At 44.6% G+C, this 21,553-nt stretch overlaps 1 protein-coding gene across 4 annotated transcripts in view; it reads left to right on the plus strand.

Moving 5' to 3' along the window:
• LOC124625755 (choline/ethanolamine kinase) overlaps positions 1-21,553 on the plus strand; it is a 184,723-nt gene that overhangs the window by 52,332 nt on the left and 110,838 nt on the right. Inside the window, exon 1 of one of the 4 annotated variants that reach the window (XM_047149195.1) lies at positions 15,140-15,320. The exons of 1 other annotated variant lie outside the window; for it this stretch is intronic. In XM_047149195.1, the coding sequence (XP_047005151.1) occupies positions 15,201-15,320 (120 nt within the window). In that variant the 5' untranslated portion in view covers positions 15,140-15,200. Of the gene's footprint in view, positions 1-15,139; positions 15,321-21,553 lie in introns of those variants that run through there. 2 more of the 4 variants (XR_006980713.1, XM_047149193.1) reach the window with 2 other exon arrangements.

Consider the following 21,553-nt stretch of genomic DNA (forward strand, 5'->3'; position numbering starts at 1 on the left):
TGCAGTAATACACTGAAGAGCCAAAGAAATTGATATACCTGCCTAATATCGTGTAGGGCCACCGCGAGCGCACAGAAGAGTCGTGACACAACGTGGCATGGACTCCTCTAATGTCTGTAGTGCTGGAGGAATTGACACCATGAGTCGTGCAGGGCTGTCTATAAGTACGTAACAGTACGAGGAGGTGGAGATCTCTTCTGAACAGGACGTTGCAAGGCATCCCACATATGGCCAATAATCTTAATGTGTGGGAAGTTTGATGACCACCGGAAGCGTTTAAACTCGGAAGATTGTACCAGGAGCCACTCTAGCAATTCTGGACGTGGAGGGTGTCGCAGAGTCCCGCTGGAATTCCCAAAGTCGCTGGAATGCACAATGGACATGAATGGATACAAGTGATCAGACAGGATGATTACGTACGTGTCACCTGTCAGTCGTATCTACACGTATCAGGGGTCGAATGTCACAACAACGGCACACGCGCCGGCCGGAGTGGCCGTGCGGTTCTAGGCGCTACAGTCTGGAGCCGCGTGACCGCTACGGTGGCAGGTTCGAATCCTGCCTCGGGCATGGATATGTGTGGTGTCCTTAGGTTAGTTAGGTTTAAGTAGTTCTAAGTTCTAGGGGACTGATAACCACAGCAGTTAAGTCCCATAGTGCTCAGAGCCATTTGAACCATTTTGAACTGCAAACGCCCCACACCATTACAGAGCCTCCACCATCTTGAACAATCCCCTGCTGACATACGGTCCATGGATTCATGAGGTTGTCTCCACAGAGACTCGTCAGACGAGGCACCATGTTTCCAGTCATCAACACTCCAGTGTCGGTGTTGACGGGCCCAGGCGAGGTGTAAAGCTTTGTGTCGTGCAGTCATCAAGGGTACACAAGTCGGCCTTCGGCTCCGAAAGCCCATATCGATGTTTCGTTGAATGGTTCGTAACTGACACTTGTTGATAGCACAGCTTTGAAATCTTCAACAATTTGCGGAAGGGTTGCAGTTTTATCACGTTCAACGAATCTTCAGTCGTCGTTGGTCCCGTTCTTGCAGGATCTTTTTTCCAGCCTCAGCGATGTCACAGATGTGATGTTTTACCGGATTCCTCATATTCAAGGCACACTCGTGAAATGTTCGTACTGAAAAATTCCCGCTTCATTGCTACCTCGGAGATGCTGTGTCCCATCGCTCATTCGTCGACTAGAACATCATGTTCAAACTCTCATAACTCTTGATACCTGCCACTGTAGCAGCAGTAACCGATCTACGAGTAATAACTGCGCCAGACACTTTATATGGTGTTGGTGACCACAGCGCCGTATTATGCCTGTTTACGTATCTGTATTTGAATACGCTTGCCTATACCAGTTTCTTTGGCGCTATAGTGTATGTGTTGTTACCCTACGTGAGCGGTGAGAGATGAGGACCCTCGTGTAAAACGTCGTTGCGGGCAGCATTGTCAAGAGCGCGCACGGGAGCGCAACCGTCGCGCGGGTCGGTAAGGGTGGCACGCCGTTGTTCATTCGTCGAACACCACAGCCCTGTCTAACATTCACTGTTGTATGTCAGCTATGCAGGGATGCGCAGAGCAGACTTCCGCGTGCAATATTTGCGTCGTTGGTGGAATTCTTTTTGGTGGGCGTTAGGTCGTGGTCCTAATGCAGGAAACATTAGAGGCTACAGACCGATAATGGCGTTCTGATGTTTTCAGTGGCGAGAGTAGGTTCTGTCTGTGCGCGAGTGAGTGACATGGGCGTGTACGGCGTAGACCTGGCGAGCTGCCTGTACAGGGATCCATTCTTCCGCGATGCACAGATCCCACCTCCCAGACCTGAAGGTGTGGGCAGGGCGGCCATCAGATAGAACTCGCAGTCACGTGAGGTGTTCCCGCAGGGTAGAGTATCCAGTTGTCGCTGCATTGCACAGGCTGTTACGCTCGTGTCACTGCAGTTTGATGCGAATATATTATGCTTTCTCGGCAAGCCAATGACCGTCTATATACTGCTAATGCTCGTTATGTACAACAATTGCCCTGGCCAGCATGATGACCAGCTGTCTCGCCACACGAACAGGTGTGGGACACGATGAAAGGGGAACTTACTTCTCAGGGACGGCAAGAACCGTTGGCACTGTGTGGCGGTGCATCTGTTGGGACACCCTTTACTGTGACGTGTGTTTCATTTTCTCTGGATTTGTTCTCGTGTACTCATCCAGTGACGAACCACCTGCCACGTCACTTGCCAATAAAACAGCTTTGTCGTTGAGTGGATGGCATTTTTTCCGTGCTGTGTATAAAGCGCTCCGCACGAATACTCCGATTTTTAATGTCTTTGACAGTTTCTAGTGATTGCTGTAATCGCGTTATCAAATAACGGTTCTTTCCGCCTGTTTACCCCGTCAGTCCAAAACACTTGGAGACTGGATTAATAGAATATAGAGAAACGTAAAGATGGTGCATTTAATATTTCAGATGTTGTACATAGTCTTCACCGCACCCACACCCCCATCCCTTACCGTCCACTTGAGTACAGCACAGAACGTTCATGTAACCTTACGAAACTGTCAGAAAAGTCATGCTTTGCGCGATTTGTTGAACTTCCACGTCACATTGTCTTGAATGTCCGTTATGTGTTGAAAGTATTGACCCTTCATGTGAATTTCTGCACTTTGTCGTATTTTATTGACAACAGGAAGTCTCGTCACCCGTGATGAGTTTTTCCAACTGTGCGCGTTTTGCACTTGAGTCACTTCGCAGCAGGCGAGACAAGGAATGGCGGGACAAACTTCGGACACAGTTTCTTTCTCCAAAACATTCCGGTGACTGACTGTGTTGAACACTAGTTTTAGAGACGTCGCTCCACTGCGATTTCTCACACGACGACGTCGACACGCTGTGGTCGCCAAGCTCGCTCTTTAACGCCGCCTGCTCCCAACTCGCTGGTCGACAGTGCATACGATGTTTACAGTTCTCAGTTCAAACTGGCACCGTAGACACTGCAAGGACGTCGTTTATGCGCCGGTAATGGGCAGAGGTGAGCGTAATTCCTGCACCTAGTGTCGACCCTCTGCAGATTTTCCTGCATTGTGTTACAGTATCCTAGCGTTGTGACTATCGTGAATACAAAATCATCTGCCAACTACTTCATGGTTTCGACATTAACCACAGTACCTTTGGGGTGTGTTTTTTACGCTGTATTATAGTCGCCAACTGTTCACTCCAATCACAAAGGTGGGCTCATCTTCCGTAATTTCGTATTTTATTAATTATGCGATCGTATGTAACTTCCGACAGACATAAACATGGGTGCCGATTTAAGAGGCAGACAGAACGAGCTTGACTGATTGTGAGTCCTGCGAACGTGACGTATTGGGTGGTTATAATTTGCAGCTATTCACGGAGGCCCAGTGTGGCTTGCAGTTATCGTGTAGCAGCGAAACTTGCTAGATATGCCAATGCGTTAAAGCAGAACCGATTTACGCTGGGAAAAAAAATTAGGTTCAATTTTTGCCGCCAGGTGCAAATGTAGCTCTGTAAAACACCTCGCCGGCGTCCCCGTGCTCGTATTCAACAAACTGTGTAAGCGCCGGTTGATGATAAAAACAACATTATGTCTTTTTCATTTCTTTGACCTTTTCTGGCCACGTGCCGCTCCTAATTCATTACATACGGAAACATTTTTATCTGTCTCTCTTGCACTCATATCGCCAGACTTGAAATTGGTGGCCAGACGTGGAACTAATTTGTTGCCAGTAGAAGCCGGTTACGCATTAACGCTTTAGAATATGTACAAAGTTTCGCTGCTATACGATAATTACGGCTCACACCGGGCCTCTGTGAGTACCCTCACTTGAATTAGAACGATCCGGTTCCTGGGAATAACACTACTGGGGTAGCGGATTTTGTTGTGGTGTTAGGAAGTAATAAGGCGGTAGGCATTGGCATTCTATGCTGAGACGGGGGAGTTGGAAGTTCAAAAAAAGATGTGACCACGGGTGGACGCTGGGTGCATCTATCGGCAGCAGCCTGCTGGACGACTGCGCATGCTCGCAACCACCGCGTGGAGCATTGACGTCCGTGAGGAATGACGTCAGCGCACTGTGGGGCTCGCGCTCGATGCGACAGGTGGGCGGAAGCGTGGGCGTGGGCGTGGGCAAGGGCGTTATGTGCTGACACGCTGCTCGTCTTGCTCACATGCGGTTACGCCGCGACTTCTCGGTGGTAGAAATGTCGTCTCGGCTTCTCGCGTATCGCTGCTGCTCCTCCCTTCACATTAAAATCGTACGACCTGCTTACATGTTGACAGTGCTGGAGGAACGGTCTCGGCTACGATACGACGGCACAAGGAGCATGGCCGGTTGCTCGCAGCACGCTGCCATACTGGAGTCGTATGTCGCCGCTTTGCTGTGACGCTGGCGCAATTCAAAGAGTACCGGTTTTAGGAGCGATCTTTTAAATTGTAACAAAAGTAGAAGGCGTGTAATTTGGTTCTGCGCAGTTCACACCTTCAACAAGAGATTTGTAATGATATAACAAACATAACACTCGAGGTTTTTTTGTACTTACGCTTTTACTTCAGAAAAATGCATTTGCACTCTAAAGGTTACAACTGTACATACAGTCTAAAGTAAAGGAAATAAACACTAATGTATGGACTCAAAATATACGTTTAATGATATTACAGATGTTTATAAACGGAAGCCTAAAATTCGGACATACTGTTATGCTTAATTAACTCTAGTAAGTCCTTCTTCCTTCTCCCAGATAATGGACGCTTCTTTGGCATAAGCGGGTTGAAGTACCAGAGAATCCTTTACTTTTCGTCTTTTCTTCAACTGAGTATCAGTTTCCTTGGAATCATTATCTGTATACGACGTCTTGTTAAAAAAAATGAATAGTATGTTTCTTGTAGCACCTTCATAATTTTGACGTCACTTATTAGAATCTCTCTATTTTGAAATGAAGCTTCTTTTCACTAAGGCGTGTTTCAATGTAATAAAAATCTTCATGCGACATTTTAATAACATCGTATGATTGACCAGTCTTTTTAGTAGAACGTATATGGATACGAAATGGTCTGACGTATTTATTGGACCTCTTTTTAATATTCGTTTTACTTTCCTTTCGATCACACAGTGAGCAGTGTCACCTTCGTTTTGGGTGTGTCCCTTGAACAAAAATTGGTGGGTAATTGATGTTATACTAGTAAATTTATTAACAGCATACTGATACAAACAAAACATGTATCTGGTTTTTTGTTGCCACTGCAATTGTATGTATAAAAAAAAACTTAATTTGTTCCATCGTTTTTCTATGTACCGCAACGCTCAGGTCCCTGTTTCCTTACCACTACGATCCCCTTCGTCCTCGTAGCAAACAAAACAGGTCGTATCATTTATTGTAAGATTGAATATATTAAGTTTACTTTTATAGTAAAACACTGAGATTTCACCCTTTGGACACTGAAAAATTGCTTGTATACCAAAACACGTTACTAAGGTGTTATCGCTACTTCCCCATTTGTCTCTCTTCTTCTCTTTATGAGTTAAATTTTTTCCGGGTAAGTGACGATCATAGCTTTCTGTAAGTTGAACTTCTGCATTAGGCGCATTCTGGTATGAGACACGTTGCTGACAATGGTCTTATTTTGGTGTGTGGAATTACTAATTAAATTCTTGAGTGAAAATTCTGTAGAACATTACGTAGTTTACATGCAGGTCATCTCGATGTAAACATTTATTTACGTAGTGGATATAGATTTGGGCTATAGTTTTGCTGCCATGTGTATATTTTTTGAGTCAGCTTGGAAGTAATGACTGTGTATTTTTGGAATAGAGTTTATGTACTGTCTAACTCCCTCTTTAATTTTCTCATCTAGCAGTTTGTGGTTAGTACGTTAGGAAGTTCTTCTGCAACGATGCTCGTCGAAAGATCAACTTTGTTCTCTAATACACTCCGAATGATCCTATGATTTATATTCAAGCTATTCATAAAGAACACATTCCAAACTCTTAATCGGTCCCATCTTTTTGGAAATAAAAAGGATTGTTGGCTGTTGTGCTACTTTGTTCTTCAACATAGCGATATGTAGGCATGACTTCCAACATCTTCGCGACAATGAAGTCTCGCTGTCTATGTAAATACCGCAGCAGCCAGTAATTATCAAAATCCTTCTTTTCTGTTTGTAAAATTGTTCCATACATTTCTCTGGGCAGCTTCTTTTAATTCCCAGCCACTTTTTTCTCAGTTATATTGGAAATTTATGACTTACCAGTATTTCTACATCTACATCTACATTGATACTCCGCAAGCCACCCAACGGTGTGTGGCGGAGGGCACTTTACGTGCCACTGTCATTACCTCCCTTTCCTGTTCCAGTCGCGTATGGTTCGCGGGAAGAACGACTGTCTGAAAGCCTCCGTGCGCGCTCTAATCTCTCTAATTTTACATTCGTGATCTCCTCGGGAGGTATAAGTAGGGGGAAGCAATATATTCGATACCTCATCCAGAAACGCACCCTCTCGAAACCTGGACAGCAAGCTACACCGCGATGCAGAGCGCCTCTCTTGCAGAGTCTGCCACTTGAGTTTATTAAACATCTCCGTAACGCTATCACGGTTACCAAATAACCCGGTGACGAAACGCGCCGCTCTTCTTTGGATCTTTTCTATCTCCTCCGTCAACCCGACCTGGTACGGATCCCACACTGATGAGCAATACTCAAGTATAGGTCGAACGAGTGTTTTGTAAGCCACCTCCTTTGTTGATGGACTACATTTTCTAAGCACTCTCCCAATGAATCTCAACCTGGTACCCGCCTTACCAACAATTAATTTTATATGATCATTCCACTTCAAATCGTTCCGTACGCATACTCCCAGATATTTTACAGAAGTAACTGCTACCAGTGTTTGTTCCGCTATCATATAATCATACAATAAAGGATCCTTCTTTCTATGTATTCGCAATACATTACATTTGTCTATGTTAAGGGTCAGTTGCCACTCCCTGCACCAAGTGCCTATCCGCTGCAGATCTTCCTGTATTTCGCTACAATTTTCTAATGCAGCAACTTCTCTGTATACTACAGCATCATCCGCGAAAAGCCGCATGGAACTTCCGACACTATCTACTAAGTCATTTATATATATTGTGAAAAGCAATGGTCCCATAACACTCCCCTGTGGCACGCCAGAGGTTACTTTAACGTCTGTAGACGTCTCTCCATTGATAACAACATGCTGTGTTCTGTTTGCTAAAAACTCTTCAATCCAGCCACACAGCTGGTCTGATATTCCGTAGGCTCTTACTTTGTTTATCAGGCGACAGTGCGGAACTGTATCGAACGCCTTCCGGAAGTCAAGAAAAATAGCATCTACCTGGGAGCCTGTATCTAATATTTTCTGGGTCTCATGAACAAATAAGGCGAGTTGGGTCTCACACGATCCCTGTTTCCGGAATCCATGTTGATTCCTACATAGTAGATTTCTAAGCTTTTTGGAAGGATGAGTTAACCAGTTGCCCGTATTCGTTTGTTTTCTTTTTCTCTCTCTTTTCATTGCAATGAATGTTTCAATGCTATTATCATTCCTGTGTCTTAAATAATTATGAGATTCTGCTGAACTTTCATTAGTGCTGCTGCTCTCTTAGTTGGGATCAGTATCACCTGAATAAAATATTAATTTTTATTCTTCGTTTGCTGAGTGTTTATTCGGTTTGCTTTTCTCGTTTACTTCTACCTTATTTTTTTCCACATTCATTGGCCCCGCTAAAAATGAAATAAACGATGTTAAATCTATCGTCACTTTGTATAAAAGTTCAAACAGTTGTTAACAAAATAAATACGCGGAAAAATTGTCTTCCGGCGTGTCACAATCACGTTGTTTTATCCTTAACACGTAAATAACTATTTAGATAAGCTACAGTTTGCAGGATTGTTTCCACAAACGTTTTTCCAGACTTCGTTAACCTTTACATTGCCTTCTGGTACATTCTTATTGGAGACTGTGGAAAGGTTTAATTAAATGGAGTTCTTGCTCAGGGAGACAGCATGCTTTCACTATCAAAATACATAAATAAAGAAATACAGTAATCGATATAAACCGAAAATATATAGGCACAACTCAAAGATAACCCGAACAAAACTTTCATTTAATCATTTATAGAGGCACATTTGAAAATAACATTTTGTTAAAGGTGAAATATGATAAGAGATAATAAGTTACCACGAATATCGGCACTACTCGGAAAGTGCCGTTTTCGAAGAAACATATATCGCAAACTTGTTCGAACAAGAGTTGTCACTATTCACGAAACCTCCGCGACCACTTCCTTAGAAGGCTTATGAACACCCGAGGTTATGCCGCTGTTGTTGCAAGACAGTTGGTAACTCTGTAATGCCCTCAAGATTATTAAACGGACCCGTAACGAAACGCGGTGTTCTTCTTGGGATTTTTCACATCATCCGTTAATCCAACCCAGTAAGGGCCCAAGAGTGATGATAAATACTGAAGAATCGGTCAAACTACAGTTGACTTAGCATCTTCTTTCGTGAATAAATCAGATATTATGCAACACGTAACACCTTTATTATCAGACGTGGTGCTATACCACCTTTTCGCCAAGCCAATAGGATGTCACGTAGATGAAGCAACGATCTCCTAGTCAAGTCTTGTGTCTTTGTAGGAGCTGTGACTGTAATGTGTGACGATAGACAGTGTAGTCGATTGAAATAAAAACCTTCTGTACGTAAGAAAAATTAGGAAACGTATGAAAATAATTAAAAATAAGCAGTGTAATGGGTAAATTGAATAGACACTGTAGGAGTGATCGTCTAATACCTAAAACATATTGTCAGTTCTAATATAATAAACTTTCTTGAGACTCGGAATTTTTTGTCCATGAATCAGCATGGTTTTAAGAACCATCGTTCGTGCGAAGCTCAGCTTGGTCTTTTCCCACATGATATGCTGCGAACTATGGATGGCGGCAACAGGCTGGTTCCATATTACTAGATTTCGGGCAAGCATTTGACATGGTGTCCCATTGCAGGCTGTTAACGTGGGTACGAGCATCTGGAGTAAGTTCACAGATATGAGAGTGGCTCGAAGACTTGATAGAACTGACTTTGTTGTCCTCGACGATGCGTGTTAGTCAGAGACAACAGTATCGTCAAGAGTGCCCAGGGAAGTGTGAAAGGACCGCTGTTGTTCTGTATATAAATAAATGATTTGGTGAACAGGGTGGGCAATAATCTGCGGTTGTCTGCTGATGGTGCTGTGGCGTACGGCAAGGGGTCGAAGTTGAGTGACTGTAGGAAGGTACAAGGCGACTTACAAGGGAACCTCCCCATCGCACCCCCCCTCAGATTTAGTTACAAGTTGGCACAGTGGATGGGCCTTGAAAAACGGAACACAGATCAATCGAGAAAACTGGAAGAAGTTGTGTGGAACTATGAAAAAAATAAGCAAAATATACAAACTGAGTAGTCCATGCGCAAGATAGGCAACATCAAGGAGGGTGTGAGCTCAGGAGCGCCGTGGTCCCGTGGTTAGCGTGAGTGGTTGCGGAACGAGAGGTCCTTGGTTCAAGTCTTCCCTCGAGTGAAAAGTTTAATTTTTTATTTTCAGAAAATTATTATCTGTCAGTCCGTTATGTTTTCATCACTTTTTTGGGAGTGATTATCACATCCACAAGAAAACCTAAATCGGGCAAGGTAGAAGAATCTTTTTACCCATTCGCCAAGTGTACAAGTTAGGTGGGTCAACAACATATTCCTGTCATGTGACGCACATGCCGTCACCAGTGTCGTATAGAATATATCAGACGTGTTTTCCTGTGGAGGAATCGGTTGACCTATGACCTTGCGATCAAATGTTTTCAGTTCCCATTGGAGACGCACGTCCTTTCGTCTACTAGTCGCACGGTTTTGCGGTGCGGTCGCAAAACACAGACACTAAACTTATTACAGTGAATAGAGACGTCAATGAACGAACGGACAGATCATAACTTTGCGAAGACAAAAAAAGTAAACTTTTCACTCGAGGGATGACTTGAACCAAGGACCTCTCGTTCCGCAGCCGCTCACGCTAACCACGGGACCACGGCGCTCCTGAGCTCAGACCGTCCTTGATGTTACCTATCTTGCGCATGGGCTACTCAGTTTGTGTATTTTGCTTATTTTTTAATACTTCCACAAAACTTCTTCCTGTTTTCTCGATTGATCTGTGTTCCGTTTTTCAAGGCCTATCCACTGTGCCAACTTGTAACTAAATCTGAGGGGGGTGCGATGGGGAGGTTCCCTTGTTAGACAAAATTTATACGTGGTGTGGCGAATGACAACTGGCTCTAAATATGAAAACATGTAAGTTAATGTGGATAGTGAAGAGGAACAAAGCAGTAATGTTCGGATACAGTATTAGTAGTGTCCTGCTTGACACAGTCATATCTCTGCGTAACGTCAAAGCGATATGAAACAGAACGAGCGTGCGAGGACTTTGGTAGGGAAGGCGAGTGGTCAACTTCAGTTTTCTGGTAGCACTTTAGGAAAGTGTGACGTGCATTTAAAGAAGACCGCATAAAGAATGCTGGTGCGACCTATTCTTGAGTACTACTCGAGTGTTTGGAATCCTTACCAGGCCGGATTGAAGGAATACATTGAAGCAATTCAGAGGCGGGGTGCTAGATTTGTTATCGATGGGTTCGAACAATACTTAAGTGTTACGGAGATGCTTCGGAACTCAAATGGGAATCCCTGGAGGGAAGGCGACGTTCTTTTCGAGAAACTCTGTTGAGCAAATTAGAGAACCAGCATTTGAAGCTGATTGCCGAACGATTCTACCGCCGCCAACATACATTACGCGTAAGCAACGAGAATATGAGAAATTAGGACTCATACGGATGTATATAGACAGTCTTTCCCTCGCTCTATTTGGGAGTGGAACAGGGAGGGAGTGACTAGTAGTAGTGGTACACCGCAAGGTGTCTTGCGGAGTATCTATGTAGATGTTGATGTAGAAGGTGGAGTAAGTCTTCTGCAACCTCCAGTTACGCACGTGTCCATCTAGCCTAGCAGCTACGTCTGTGCCTTTTGGTCAATATAAAAGTTACCACTGTCAGAACAAGTAACTTTGTATAGACCACTTGTATGCAAGTCACTTGTAGGCCTCTAGTCATGCATGGGGACATTTAGGTTTTGAGTGTGTAGTGCGAGAGGACTCACGCCCTCCCCTTATTTCCACTCGCAGTGCTTGGACGGAACACAATTTGTTAAGTAACAATACTTTATTTGGCAATATAAAGAGTACTCCTCCGTGGTATTTTACAAATTACACTAGTTTTCCCGCTTTAGTGCTCGACTTCCGTCCCCTTCGGTGTCTCCTGTAACTGGCGCATCCGCTCTCAAGGTGTACTGAAAACTGCGCCCATTGGAATTTGCGCCCAGAAAGGGTTGAGGAAGTCTTCACTAACACCCTTGCCCGGCAGGTACAAGAGCTGACGGACGTTACCAATAGGTTTCCGAGCTCGCATTTTCAAGCCATACTGTACAGGGCGCTGCGAACTGAGCTCAGTGTTAAGAACGCATCGACAGTTTTTTCCAAGAAGTAGATACACACTGCAAAACTGTGGAACGTATATCAGATACTGTTTCAGATCCTAGCCATTTGATTAAAACTTCAGAAACGAAACTTCCCATGACTATACGAAAATCAGTGACAATTATCACGAGATTCTTGAAGAAGGTGTCGCAGAAATTTCGCGACAAAGATTTTCTCCGAAACCGTTCCCAACTTTATTTTGCCGCTAAGTTAGAAAAAAAAACTTTGTGTGTTTCGATGGCGTTCTGAGAGAGATTTTTTCAAAAGTCATGTTAAGAATTATCACAGGTCCACTGTGGCTCAATCACGACTGTCTCATTTAGCAGTTAGTCAACAAAAAAGGGGCCAACTAAAGATGTCGACGTTGGCGAGGCAATTTCAAAATTCTAAGCTACGTGCTAGTCGCTTGTCACTAAGGAAATCTCCGGTTCATGTTCTGCTTCCTTAATAATCAGATAAACTGTGTGTGTGTGTGTGTGTGTGTGTGTGTGTGTGTGTGTGTGTGTGTGTGTGTGTGTGTGTGTAATCCTATGGGACTTAACTGCTAAGGTCATCAGTCCCTAAGCTTACACACTACTTAACCTAAATTATCCTAAGGGCAAACACACACACACCCATGCCCGAGGGGAGGACTCGAACCTCCGCCGGGATCAGCCGCACAGTCCATGACTGCAGCGCCGTAGACCGCTCGGCTAATCCCGTGCAGCTCGTCGGACTGAAAACAACAACAACAACAACAAGCGGGAGGAAGCAACTATGGTCTTTTTAAGAAACGATACAAGCATTTGCCTGGAATGATCTGAAAAACCACAGAAAACCGAATTCGTATGGCCGTCCATTGTATTCAGGCCAAGTTTCTCAAAATAATCAGATTTCCATCACACTTTATCCAGCCTTTGGACTGGCTACATGGCAAACGTAAATTGTCATTTAGGTGTTTTTAAAATCAGCTTATAAGCATCATCAGTATAATTTTTTTATTTATAAGTTGCTATTTACATTTTGTACATTTTTCGTAGATAGGAGAAGGTTTCAAGCAAGTTCTGATCCCACCATACACTTCGTTATTTCTTACTCTTTTTTCCAACCTTTCATCCCGTTTCAGGTAGACCTTTTTTGTTTCATTTATCTTTCATACACAGCTCTGCCCTCATTAATACACTTGCTGAATTTTCCACTTGTGTTTTCATACACCTAATTACTTCATTTTAGGATTTGGTCTATCAAGCGTTTCATTAATTTTGTGGTGCTAGCCTTTTACAGCGTTGGTCGTTCGATGGCGCCGTTTGTAAGAACTCCAGAGGTTGATAGGTTTGGTTTTCATCATTTTTCAATGAGCTGTCTACAAAGTAATCGAACTCAGAAAGCCTGGGAATATGCGTTGCCTGTGAATGTATCTCGCTCCATCATATACGTCTACAGGCCACAGCAAAGCTAGCGCAGCACACACGCATATATGTTGTCTCGTATCTTTTCATTGTATTGATGAGTAAGTCCCAGATCTTGCACTTTCCTCCAGTAAGACTTTTCATGTGGAAATAACATCTATGCACTTCGGCTGTCGGTAGTAAAACTTCAATCGCAGAAATCACTGCTGATTCGAAATCTACAGTCACGTTTGGATGTTTCTAATCTGGAATATTTTCCACGAAATTTCGGAAAAGACGGATGTCTCTCTTCTTTTGTGTGGCAATAATGCAAAGACGACTGGATATACGTCTGTTTTCATTATTTGTATTCGGAAAGTTGACGTGAATGGTGACTATTTGCAGAACCTATTTGCTACAGCACTTGAACGTATCGTCCATAAAAAATCTTTTGTTTACTTCTTGGAGTCTTTTCCCCTGCTCTTCCGCTAAAACACATGTTATCATTTCTCCTAATTTGTTGCCGCTTAGCAGAAAACTGCTGCCACCATTCATAAACAGTAACTTTGCTTTGAGGTCAGTTTCTTCTTTTGCCTGGGAATCTGTCCCATTTTCCTGTGGTGTTTCGCCCGCTGGTAGTATAAAAGCCTCTTCGTTACTTGGTCTGCTGGCATTTCATTGACAAAATCATATCCTCGATTATGCTGGCAACCCAGCTCCTCCGGATGTGTTTTGGAAATAGAGATGCCTTTCTCTCGTACCTTTTTTTCCTTTGCCTGGTTCGAAGTCTTCTCTACTTCCAGCCGAGCATCATCCAGAGATCCACGCTGACGCTCGAGTGAAGGAAAGAAAAAAAAGCGCCATCGAAGCCTCGATTTTACACATTTCTCCTTTTGTCTAGAACAGTGCCACGTCACAATCCCGTCTTCTTCTATGTAAGAATAACCTACATGGTGGCAACTCGGCTTACCGCGAATGCTCGTTGAAACTTCCATATCGGAACTACTGTAACAGGAATACACGACTCGCAGGATGTCAACTCTAAAACAGCTGGAGCGGTACTTGGTGATTTGTTCGGCCACTCGGCTAGTGCCCTAGAGTAGGTATATCGGGGCGCAGTTCGGTCACGTGTGGGGAGACGGACCGGGCGCAGGTAAGCCGTGAAACCAAGGGAGCAGGTACTGGCCGCATATTTTACAGATTTTTGGTTGGGGGCATATTTTACTGGACCCAGTTTTCATGGGTTAGCTCTCAACGACCGCTAAGCAGTACCTGCGTGCACAAAGGGCCGGGAAAGTCCAGTCCCGCACACCCAAAGTTGCAATACTCCCGAGAGGGAGCATGTTACACCGGGCAGTGTGACCCGTCCACTTGGAGTGGCACACCAAGTTATGTACTCAATTCCGCTGTTAGCAAGTAATTTGGTATTGCCTTTAATGTTGAAAGTACGCTGATCTTCACAAGTACGAAATCCTGTGCTTGCAATATTTCAGTGTATTGGCTACACTCTGTGATACCTGTCCAACGTGTGGGATTGTACACCACTTGCTGCAAGTAGTTCCTATTTTATGCGGTAAAAAAAAAAAAATGTTCAAATGTGTGTGAAATCTTATGAGACTTAACTGCTAACGTCATCAGTCCCTAAGCTTACACACTACTTAACCTAAACTATCCTAAGGACAAAGACACCCACCCATGCCCGAGGGAGGACTCGAACCTCCGCCGGGACCAGCCGCACAGTCCATGATTGCAGCGCCGTAGGCCGCTCGGCTAATCCCTCGCGGCTACGCGGTAAAATATGCAGCAGTTGATGTCCCCATCTGTGCCGTAGTTAATGACTAGAGAGATTGGTGTGAACCAACCTTCAGCGTTGGTTAAGGATAAAGTGAACTGTTTGGCAAACAGTTTGGCCACTCTTCCGCAATGCCCATTTGCAGATATACGTGCGACTTGGGACAACCTGTTTCCCTCGTCGAAGGACTGGTTTATCTGCTTGGCTGCTGGCGATGTGCTGCTGATTTCGGTTGTCGTTGTACCCCCTCCGCTGCCCTCCCCACGAGGCGAGGTGGCGGGGACTGTTGATAGGCGAGCCAAGGTTCAGTCCGAGGCGAGCTGCGTCGCCCCGCAGTGTAGGCCGGGTGCGGCAGGAATAGCTGAGTCGCTGCCAGCACTGTGGGCAAAGTGCACGCGCTCTTACTCGCGTGACGTCACCAGCGGCACCGCTGAGGCGTCCGTCGCACATGGCGGTCACCTCTCTGCTCAGAGCTCTCGTGCAAGTTCGCCTTACCTTTAACCACCCGGCCAGATCCTTTCGGACTGTGCAAGCAGTTTCCCGTCGTCACCGCTTACCTCACGATCAGGTACGTCATACCAACCGCAGTATAATTATTACACGTAACGTCCTGTAACGTTGCTGGATTGTTTCTTGTTTAAGTACGCATTTAAGTTTGTATCATTTTTTACCAGTTTACATTTTCTGAAGTTTTTTTCTAAATTAATAAAGCTTACAAACAACGGTTTATTAATTCTTCGTATTGTTAATCTAATGTGTGTTAGATGAGTATGTGCCAAGCAAGATCGTAAGAGATGGAAAAGAGCCACCGTGGTACAACAACCGAGTTAAAAAAACTGCTGCGGAAGCAAAGGGAACTTCACAGCAAACATAAACATAGCCAAAGCCTTGCAGACAAACAAAAATTACGCGAAGCTAAATGTAGTGTGAGGAGGGCTATGCGAGAGGCGTTCAATGAATTCGAAAGTAAAGCTCTATGTACTGACTTGGCAGAAAATCCTATGAAATTTTGGTCTTATGTCAAAGCGGTAGGTGCATCGAAACAAAATGTCCAGACACTCTGTGACCAAAATGGTACTGAAACAGAGGATGACAGACTAAAGGCCGGAATACTAAATGTCTTTTTCCAGAGCTGTTTCACAGAGGAAGACTGCACTGTAGTTCCTTCTCTAGATTGTCCCACAGATGACAAAATGGTAGATATAAAAATAGACTACAGAGGGATAGAGAAACAATTTAAATCGCTCAAAAGAGGAAAGGCCGCTGGACCTGATGGAATACCAGTTCGATTTTACACAGATTACGCGAAGGAACTTCCCCCCTTCTTGCAGCGGTGTACCGTAGGTCTCTAGAAGAGCGTAGCGCTCCAAAGGATTGGCAAAGGGCACAGGTCATCCCCGTTTTTCAAGAAGGGACGCCGAACAGATGTGCAGAACTATAGACCTATATCTCTAACGTCGATCAGTTGTAGAATTTTGGAACACACATTATGTTAGAGTATAATGACTTTTCTGGAGACTAGAAATCTACTCTGTAGGAATCAGCATGGGTTTCGAAAAAGACGATCTTGTGAAACCCAGCTAGCGCTATTCGTCCACGAGACTCAGATGCCATAGACACAGGTTCCCAGGTAGATGCCGTGCTTCTTGACTTCCGCAAGGCGTTCGATACGGTTCCCCACAGTCGTTTAGTGAACAAAGTAAGAGCATATGGACTATCAGACCAATCGTGTGACTGGATTGAAGAGTTCCTAGATAACAGAACGCAGCACGTCATTCTCAATGGAGAGAAGTCTTCCGAAGTAAGAGTCACTTTTGGTGTGCCGCAGGGGAGTGTCGTAGGACCGTTGCTATTGACAATATACATAAATGACCTTGTGGATGACATCGGAAGTTCACTGAGGCTTTTTGCGGATGATGCTGATGTATATCAAGAGGTCGTAACAATGGAAAATTGTACTGAAATGCAGGAGAATCTGCAGCGAATTGACGCATGGTGCAGGGAATGTCAATTGAATCTCAATGTAGACAAGTGTAATGTACGGCGAATACATAGAAAGAAAGATCCCTTATCGTTTAGCTACAATATAGCAGGTCAGCAACTGGAAGCAGTTAATACCATAAATTATCTGGGAGTACGCATTAGGAGTGATTTAAAATGGAATGATCATATAAAGTTGATCGTCGGTAAAGCAGATGCCAGACTGAGATTCATTGGAAGAACCCTAAGGAAATGCAATACGAAAACAAAGGAAGTAGGTTACAGTACACTTGTTCGCCCGCTGCTTGAATACTGCTCAGCAGTGTGGGATCCGTACCAGATAGGGTTGATAGAAGAGATAGAGAAGATCCAACGGAGAGCAGCGCGCTTCGTTACAGGATCATTTAGCAATCGCGAAAGCGTTACGGAGATGATAGATAAACTCCAGTGGAAGACTCTGCAGGCGAGACGCTCAGTAGCTCGGTACAGGCTTTGGTTAAAGTTTCGAGAACGTACCTTCACCGAGGAGTCAAGCAGTATATTGCTCCCTCCTACGTATATCTCGCGAAGAGACCACGAGGATAAAATCAGAGAGATTAGAGTCCACACAGAAGTACACCGACAATCCTTTTTTCCACGAACAATACGAGACTGGAATAGAAGGGAGAACCGATAGAGGTACTCAAGGTACCCTCCACCACACACCGTCAGGTGGCTTGCGGAGTATGGATGTAGATGTTTGCTTCAAGTTCTTGTATCTTTCCTAAATTCAAAGAAAGCGAGAATTAAAATAATTAACTTAAGAATACTGTATGAAAAAATGCTCGGAATTAATAAAACACTGATTGTAGCTTCATCGACTTCGTAGCCTGGTGAAAAATGGTGCAAATGTTAATGCGCGCTAAGATTGATTATCGGGACAGGAAAATAATCCAGCAGCTTTACAAGAATCGGACAGCAATTGTCTAAATCAGACGATAACGCAGAATTTTCTAGCGTAACTAAGATGTCCGGCAGGGTTCAGCCTTTCCACATTGCTCGTCAACATATACGTGAAGGACGCACTGAACAAATTTGCAGGTACATATACTGAAGTAATTATATATAGACTAAACATAAACAAATGCTTAGATTTGAAGATGATATATCAGACAAATCTGGAAAGGCTTCAAAAGGCCGTAGGGGAGACATGAACACGGCTTTTCGAAAGTTATGACACGAAAATAACTAAGAAAATGGAAATTCTTATGTCTAGTCAAGTTCCAATAGCAGCAAGCCTGTGTCTGAACGGAGATAATATGAAGCAAGTCACCAGATTTATTTAGTAGTAGAATGAAAAAAGGTCGTACATCATCCCAGGAGATCAAAAGCAGAATTGCACAAGCCAGACATTCAACAAAAAGATATTAACATTTAAAAATATTAAACAACTATATTGTCCAATATAGCTCGGAGACATGGAGAGCAGAGGAATCAGAACGGAAAATTCTACGGGCTTTTGAAGTATTCTGTTCGAGAACAGTCCTTAAGCTTTCACGCACAGATTGAAAGTCTAATGAAGTAGTCTTCAACAGCACACGAGTTAAAGTATCGTTGAGCAACACTGTAAAGGATTGGAGACACAGGTGGGTTTGCAGACGTTCCCCCTCCTCCTCCATTGTGAAATTGATAGAGAAGGGAGTGTGCGTGGCAGACAGGACTTCAGTACATAAGGCAGATGAGACCTGGTGGTGTTCTAATTGCCATTAGTATGCGTGAAGAACACGTGGTAGTTTCCTTCGTATAAGCTCGAATAATCCGGCATCATAGGATGGTAATTCTGCGAGATATCCTCAGCCATTCAAAATCAACTCCTGCTGGACAGATTAGGCTCCTCCGTGCGCTACGGTCTTCCCACGCTGTTCCAGCATGTTTACTAATGTCAGCCACCCAGTTTCCATTAGGTTCTCGTCTATCTTGTATCTTGGAATCTATATCTACACTCCGCAGTCACTTTATGGCGTGTTGCGGAGGGTACTTCTCATGTCACTCACCCACCACCTTTCCTGTCTGAGAATCGTGTGGTGGGCAAGAACTAACTGCTGGTGAACTCGAATATCGTGAAATTTAACTTCATGGCCTTCCCATGAGGCATATGTACAAGGAAGCTGTACATTGACTTGCGAAGCATTTGTACTCCAGCAGTTTTATCTGTACACTTTCCCGTCGGTAATGCACAACGCCTCTCTTATTAAATTGTATGCCTTCGCAGTTCGATAAGCACTGGCGTACAAATCGAGAGTTTCCCGAAGGAACCCGTCATGAAACGAGCTATGGATCGAACGAGGTTTTGTAAGCTATCTCATTGTGGGTGGACTACACTTTTTCGAAAATCATGTAATGAATCTGTTTAGCTCCTGCATTCGCTGTTCCACCATATTTAGTGGGTTGAGATTGTAATGATAACATTGCAGTCGTGTAATTAACGAGATATCCCGCTTGTTCATCCGCAGTGTGTTAGGTACGCATTCACGTTGAGGGTCAACTGCCATCGCTGGCCCAATCGTCGACCTCCCTGCACATCGCTATAGTTTTTTAGCGCTGCGACTTGTGTATGTAATCAAAGGCGAACAGCATGCTGCAACCTCCGCCTCAATCAACTGGGCCATTTACATATATTTCGATCAGTAATGGTGCTATAATCCTCCACTGCAGTACGCTCGAAGAGATGAGACCACCTCTTTGAGTCTTATCTCTCCCTTCTACCTGTTTTACCTGTTACTGATTCCAGACTGGCGAGCAATATTAATGAATCGGTCTAAAGAGGTTCTTTTAAGCAGCTTTTTGTCGCAGAATTACATTTCTTTAGAATTGTCTCAGGGATCTTTGCCAGACTTCTGCTTTCCCTACGACCAGTTTGACGTGATCATACCTCGTAAGGTCGGTTACTACTGGCTATTTTACTGTAGCTACCGTTACCAGCGACATAAAGCAGATAGTGTAATTCGCAATTTTTCTAGTCAGGGATCGATCCGGCGACCCTCGCTTTCGAGGCGTTGATGCCACAACATTCATACGGCGACTCGGGCTGCTCCGTTGCGTAAACAGGGGTACGGAGGCCGCCAGTGGTGCCCGCGGTTGCGAATGTCCTTGCAAGCGAACGTGTTTCTACGCGAGGCGCTGCTGACGATGCACGCTTCTGAGTGGAAACGTCGGTGTAAGCAGGGGACAATCCAAACGACCACGACACAATCTCCTGCAGTAAAGCAGCGTCCTCACTGGCTGTCATACGCACCACTAAAGAAACTTCTCGGACAGATATCGTAAGACCACAGTCGTCACACATAGTGTTACTATGACGTGAGTAGTGGGATGATGTGGCTCCTGGTGCAATTTTGATGTCAAACTGATGCGCAAATTAATTTAATCTATCAGTTATACCACTCACCTCCCCTGCATGTCAAGTGTTTTCCTCACCCGGCACGTGGGCCCCTGCCCCTCCCGCTTCCCAGCTCTCTCACTCCACCACCTACTCTGTTCGCGGTGGTTTCGAATTTTTGCGGCAATTTCTTTGTCCCAGGGCTGTGCTAATGTCCCACCCCACCTCCCCCAGCCGGGAATGGCAGGAAATTCAAAATGGTGGTGTCCTTTCTGGGACTCGCACTTCTGGATGGAAAGCCCAGGTGCACCTCCCAGCACAATTATACCACCAGAGGCGTTTCAGATTGGCAGTAGCCAATGGGAACACAGCAGCCGATCACATCGGGGACATATGGCAGGTCCAACAGCTCTGCAGCGTCAGTTCCAATTAGCATGAAGCTCCAGCCGAGATCATCCAGCACTACCTAGCGAGGAGAAAAGGAAGAAGCTGCGAAAGAGTAAATACCCCTTTCTTAACGTCTGCTTTCACTGCCATGTGAGGAAGACGACGTCTTTCTGCTGATAATATCGCTTGTAACGGTTTTTCTTCTTTGCTCATCTGTGGATGCGTCCTCCAGCCTGACGGGGTCTCCAGCAGCGACGTGTGCCAACACATTGGGACCCGCAGCAGCTGCAGCACCCTGGAATTCTGTCGTGAACTCGATCGGCTTGTTGGAACAGGACAGTGAGCTGCTCTTGTCGGTTGAAGACACCCAGCCAGCCCCTGACTTGTAGAAGTGCACTGCGGGTCCTGATCAGCATTACGCAGGTCCATACTGGATCCCATCATACGCGCCATCGTACGATATTCCAGTGATACTGCGTGGAGAAAGGGTGTAGTAGATAAGATACCAGTTAAGCCCTGTGCATCACTACTGTCCACCTCAGTGTATAGCTTAACCGCTAGCGGTCCAAAGCTTTTACACATTGGTATAGAAACATCTGCAGACAGAGACGGGCGTATTGTAATAGATGTCGAGAATGTAGCTAGAAGTGGGGCTTGCAGAAGTTGAATGGGATGAACTGTGTCGTGCAAACGCCTACATCAAGCAGCAATTGACTGCAGAGTATCATCTGAGACATCCTCCGGACATTTACTGTGTTGCTCTTACCGTACCCACTAGAGCAGTGTACAATAACTGCTTTCCGTGTGAAATCGGGTGACACATTCATTTATCTGCAGCGTTCCACCGTTGCAAACTTGTTCGTTGTGTTGGAGAGACTGAACAGATGGCTGCCCTACGCCAAAGCTGTGTATAGGGACATTGCAGAGTATCACTGTAAGAAGTGTGGCATTTAGAAGTCTTCGAACAGCGGCTCAATATGGTGCCAACAGAAACTAAGATACTGCCAATAAGTTTGAGAGTAATAGATGCTGAATTCTGTGCTTTCAAGGAGCCTTTATTTTCTATATTCTGCATT

Source organism: Schistocerca americana, chromosome 8, assembly GCF_021461395.2.
Source record: "Schistocerca americana isolate TAMUIC-IGC-003095 chromosome 8, iqSchAmer2.1, whole genome shotgun sequence".
In the NCBI taxonomy this organism is placed as follows: Eukaryota; Metazoa; Arthropoda; class Insecta; order Orthoptera; family Acrididae; genus Schistocerca; species Schistocerca americana.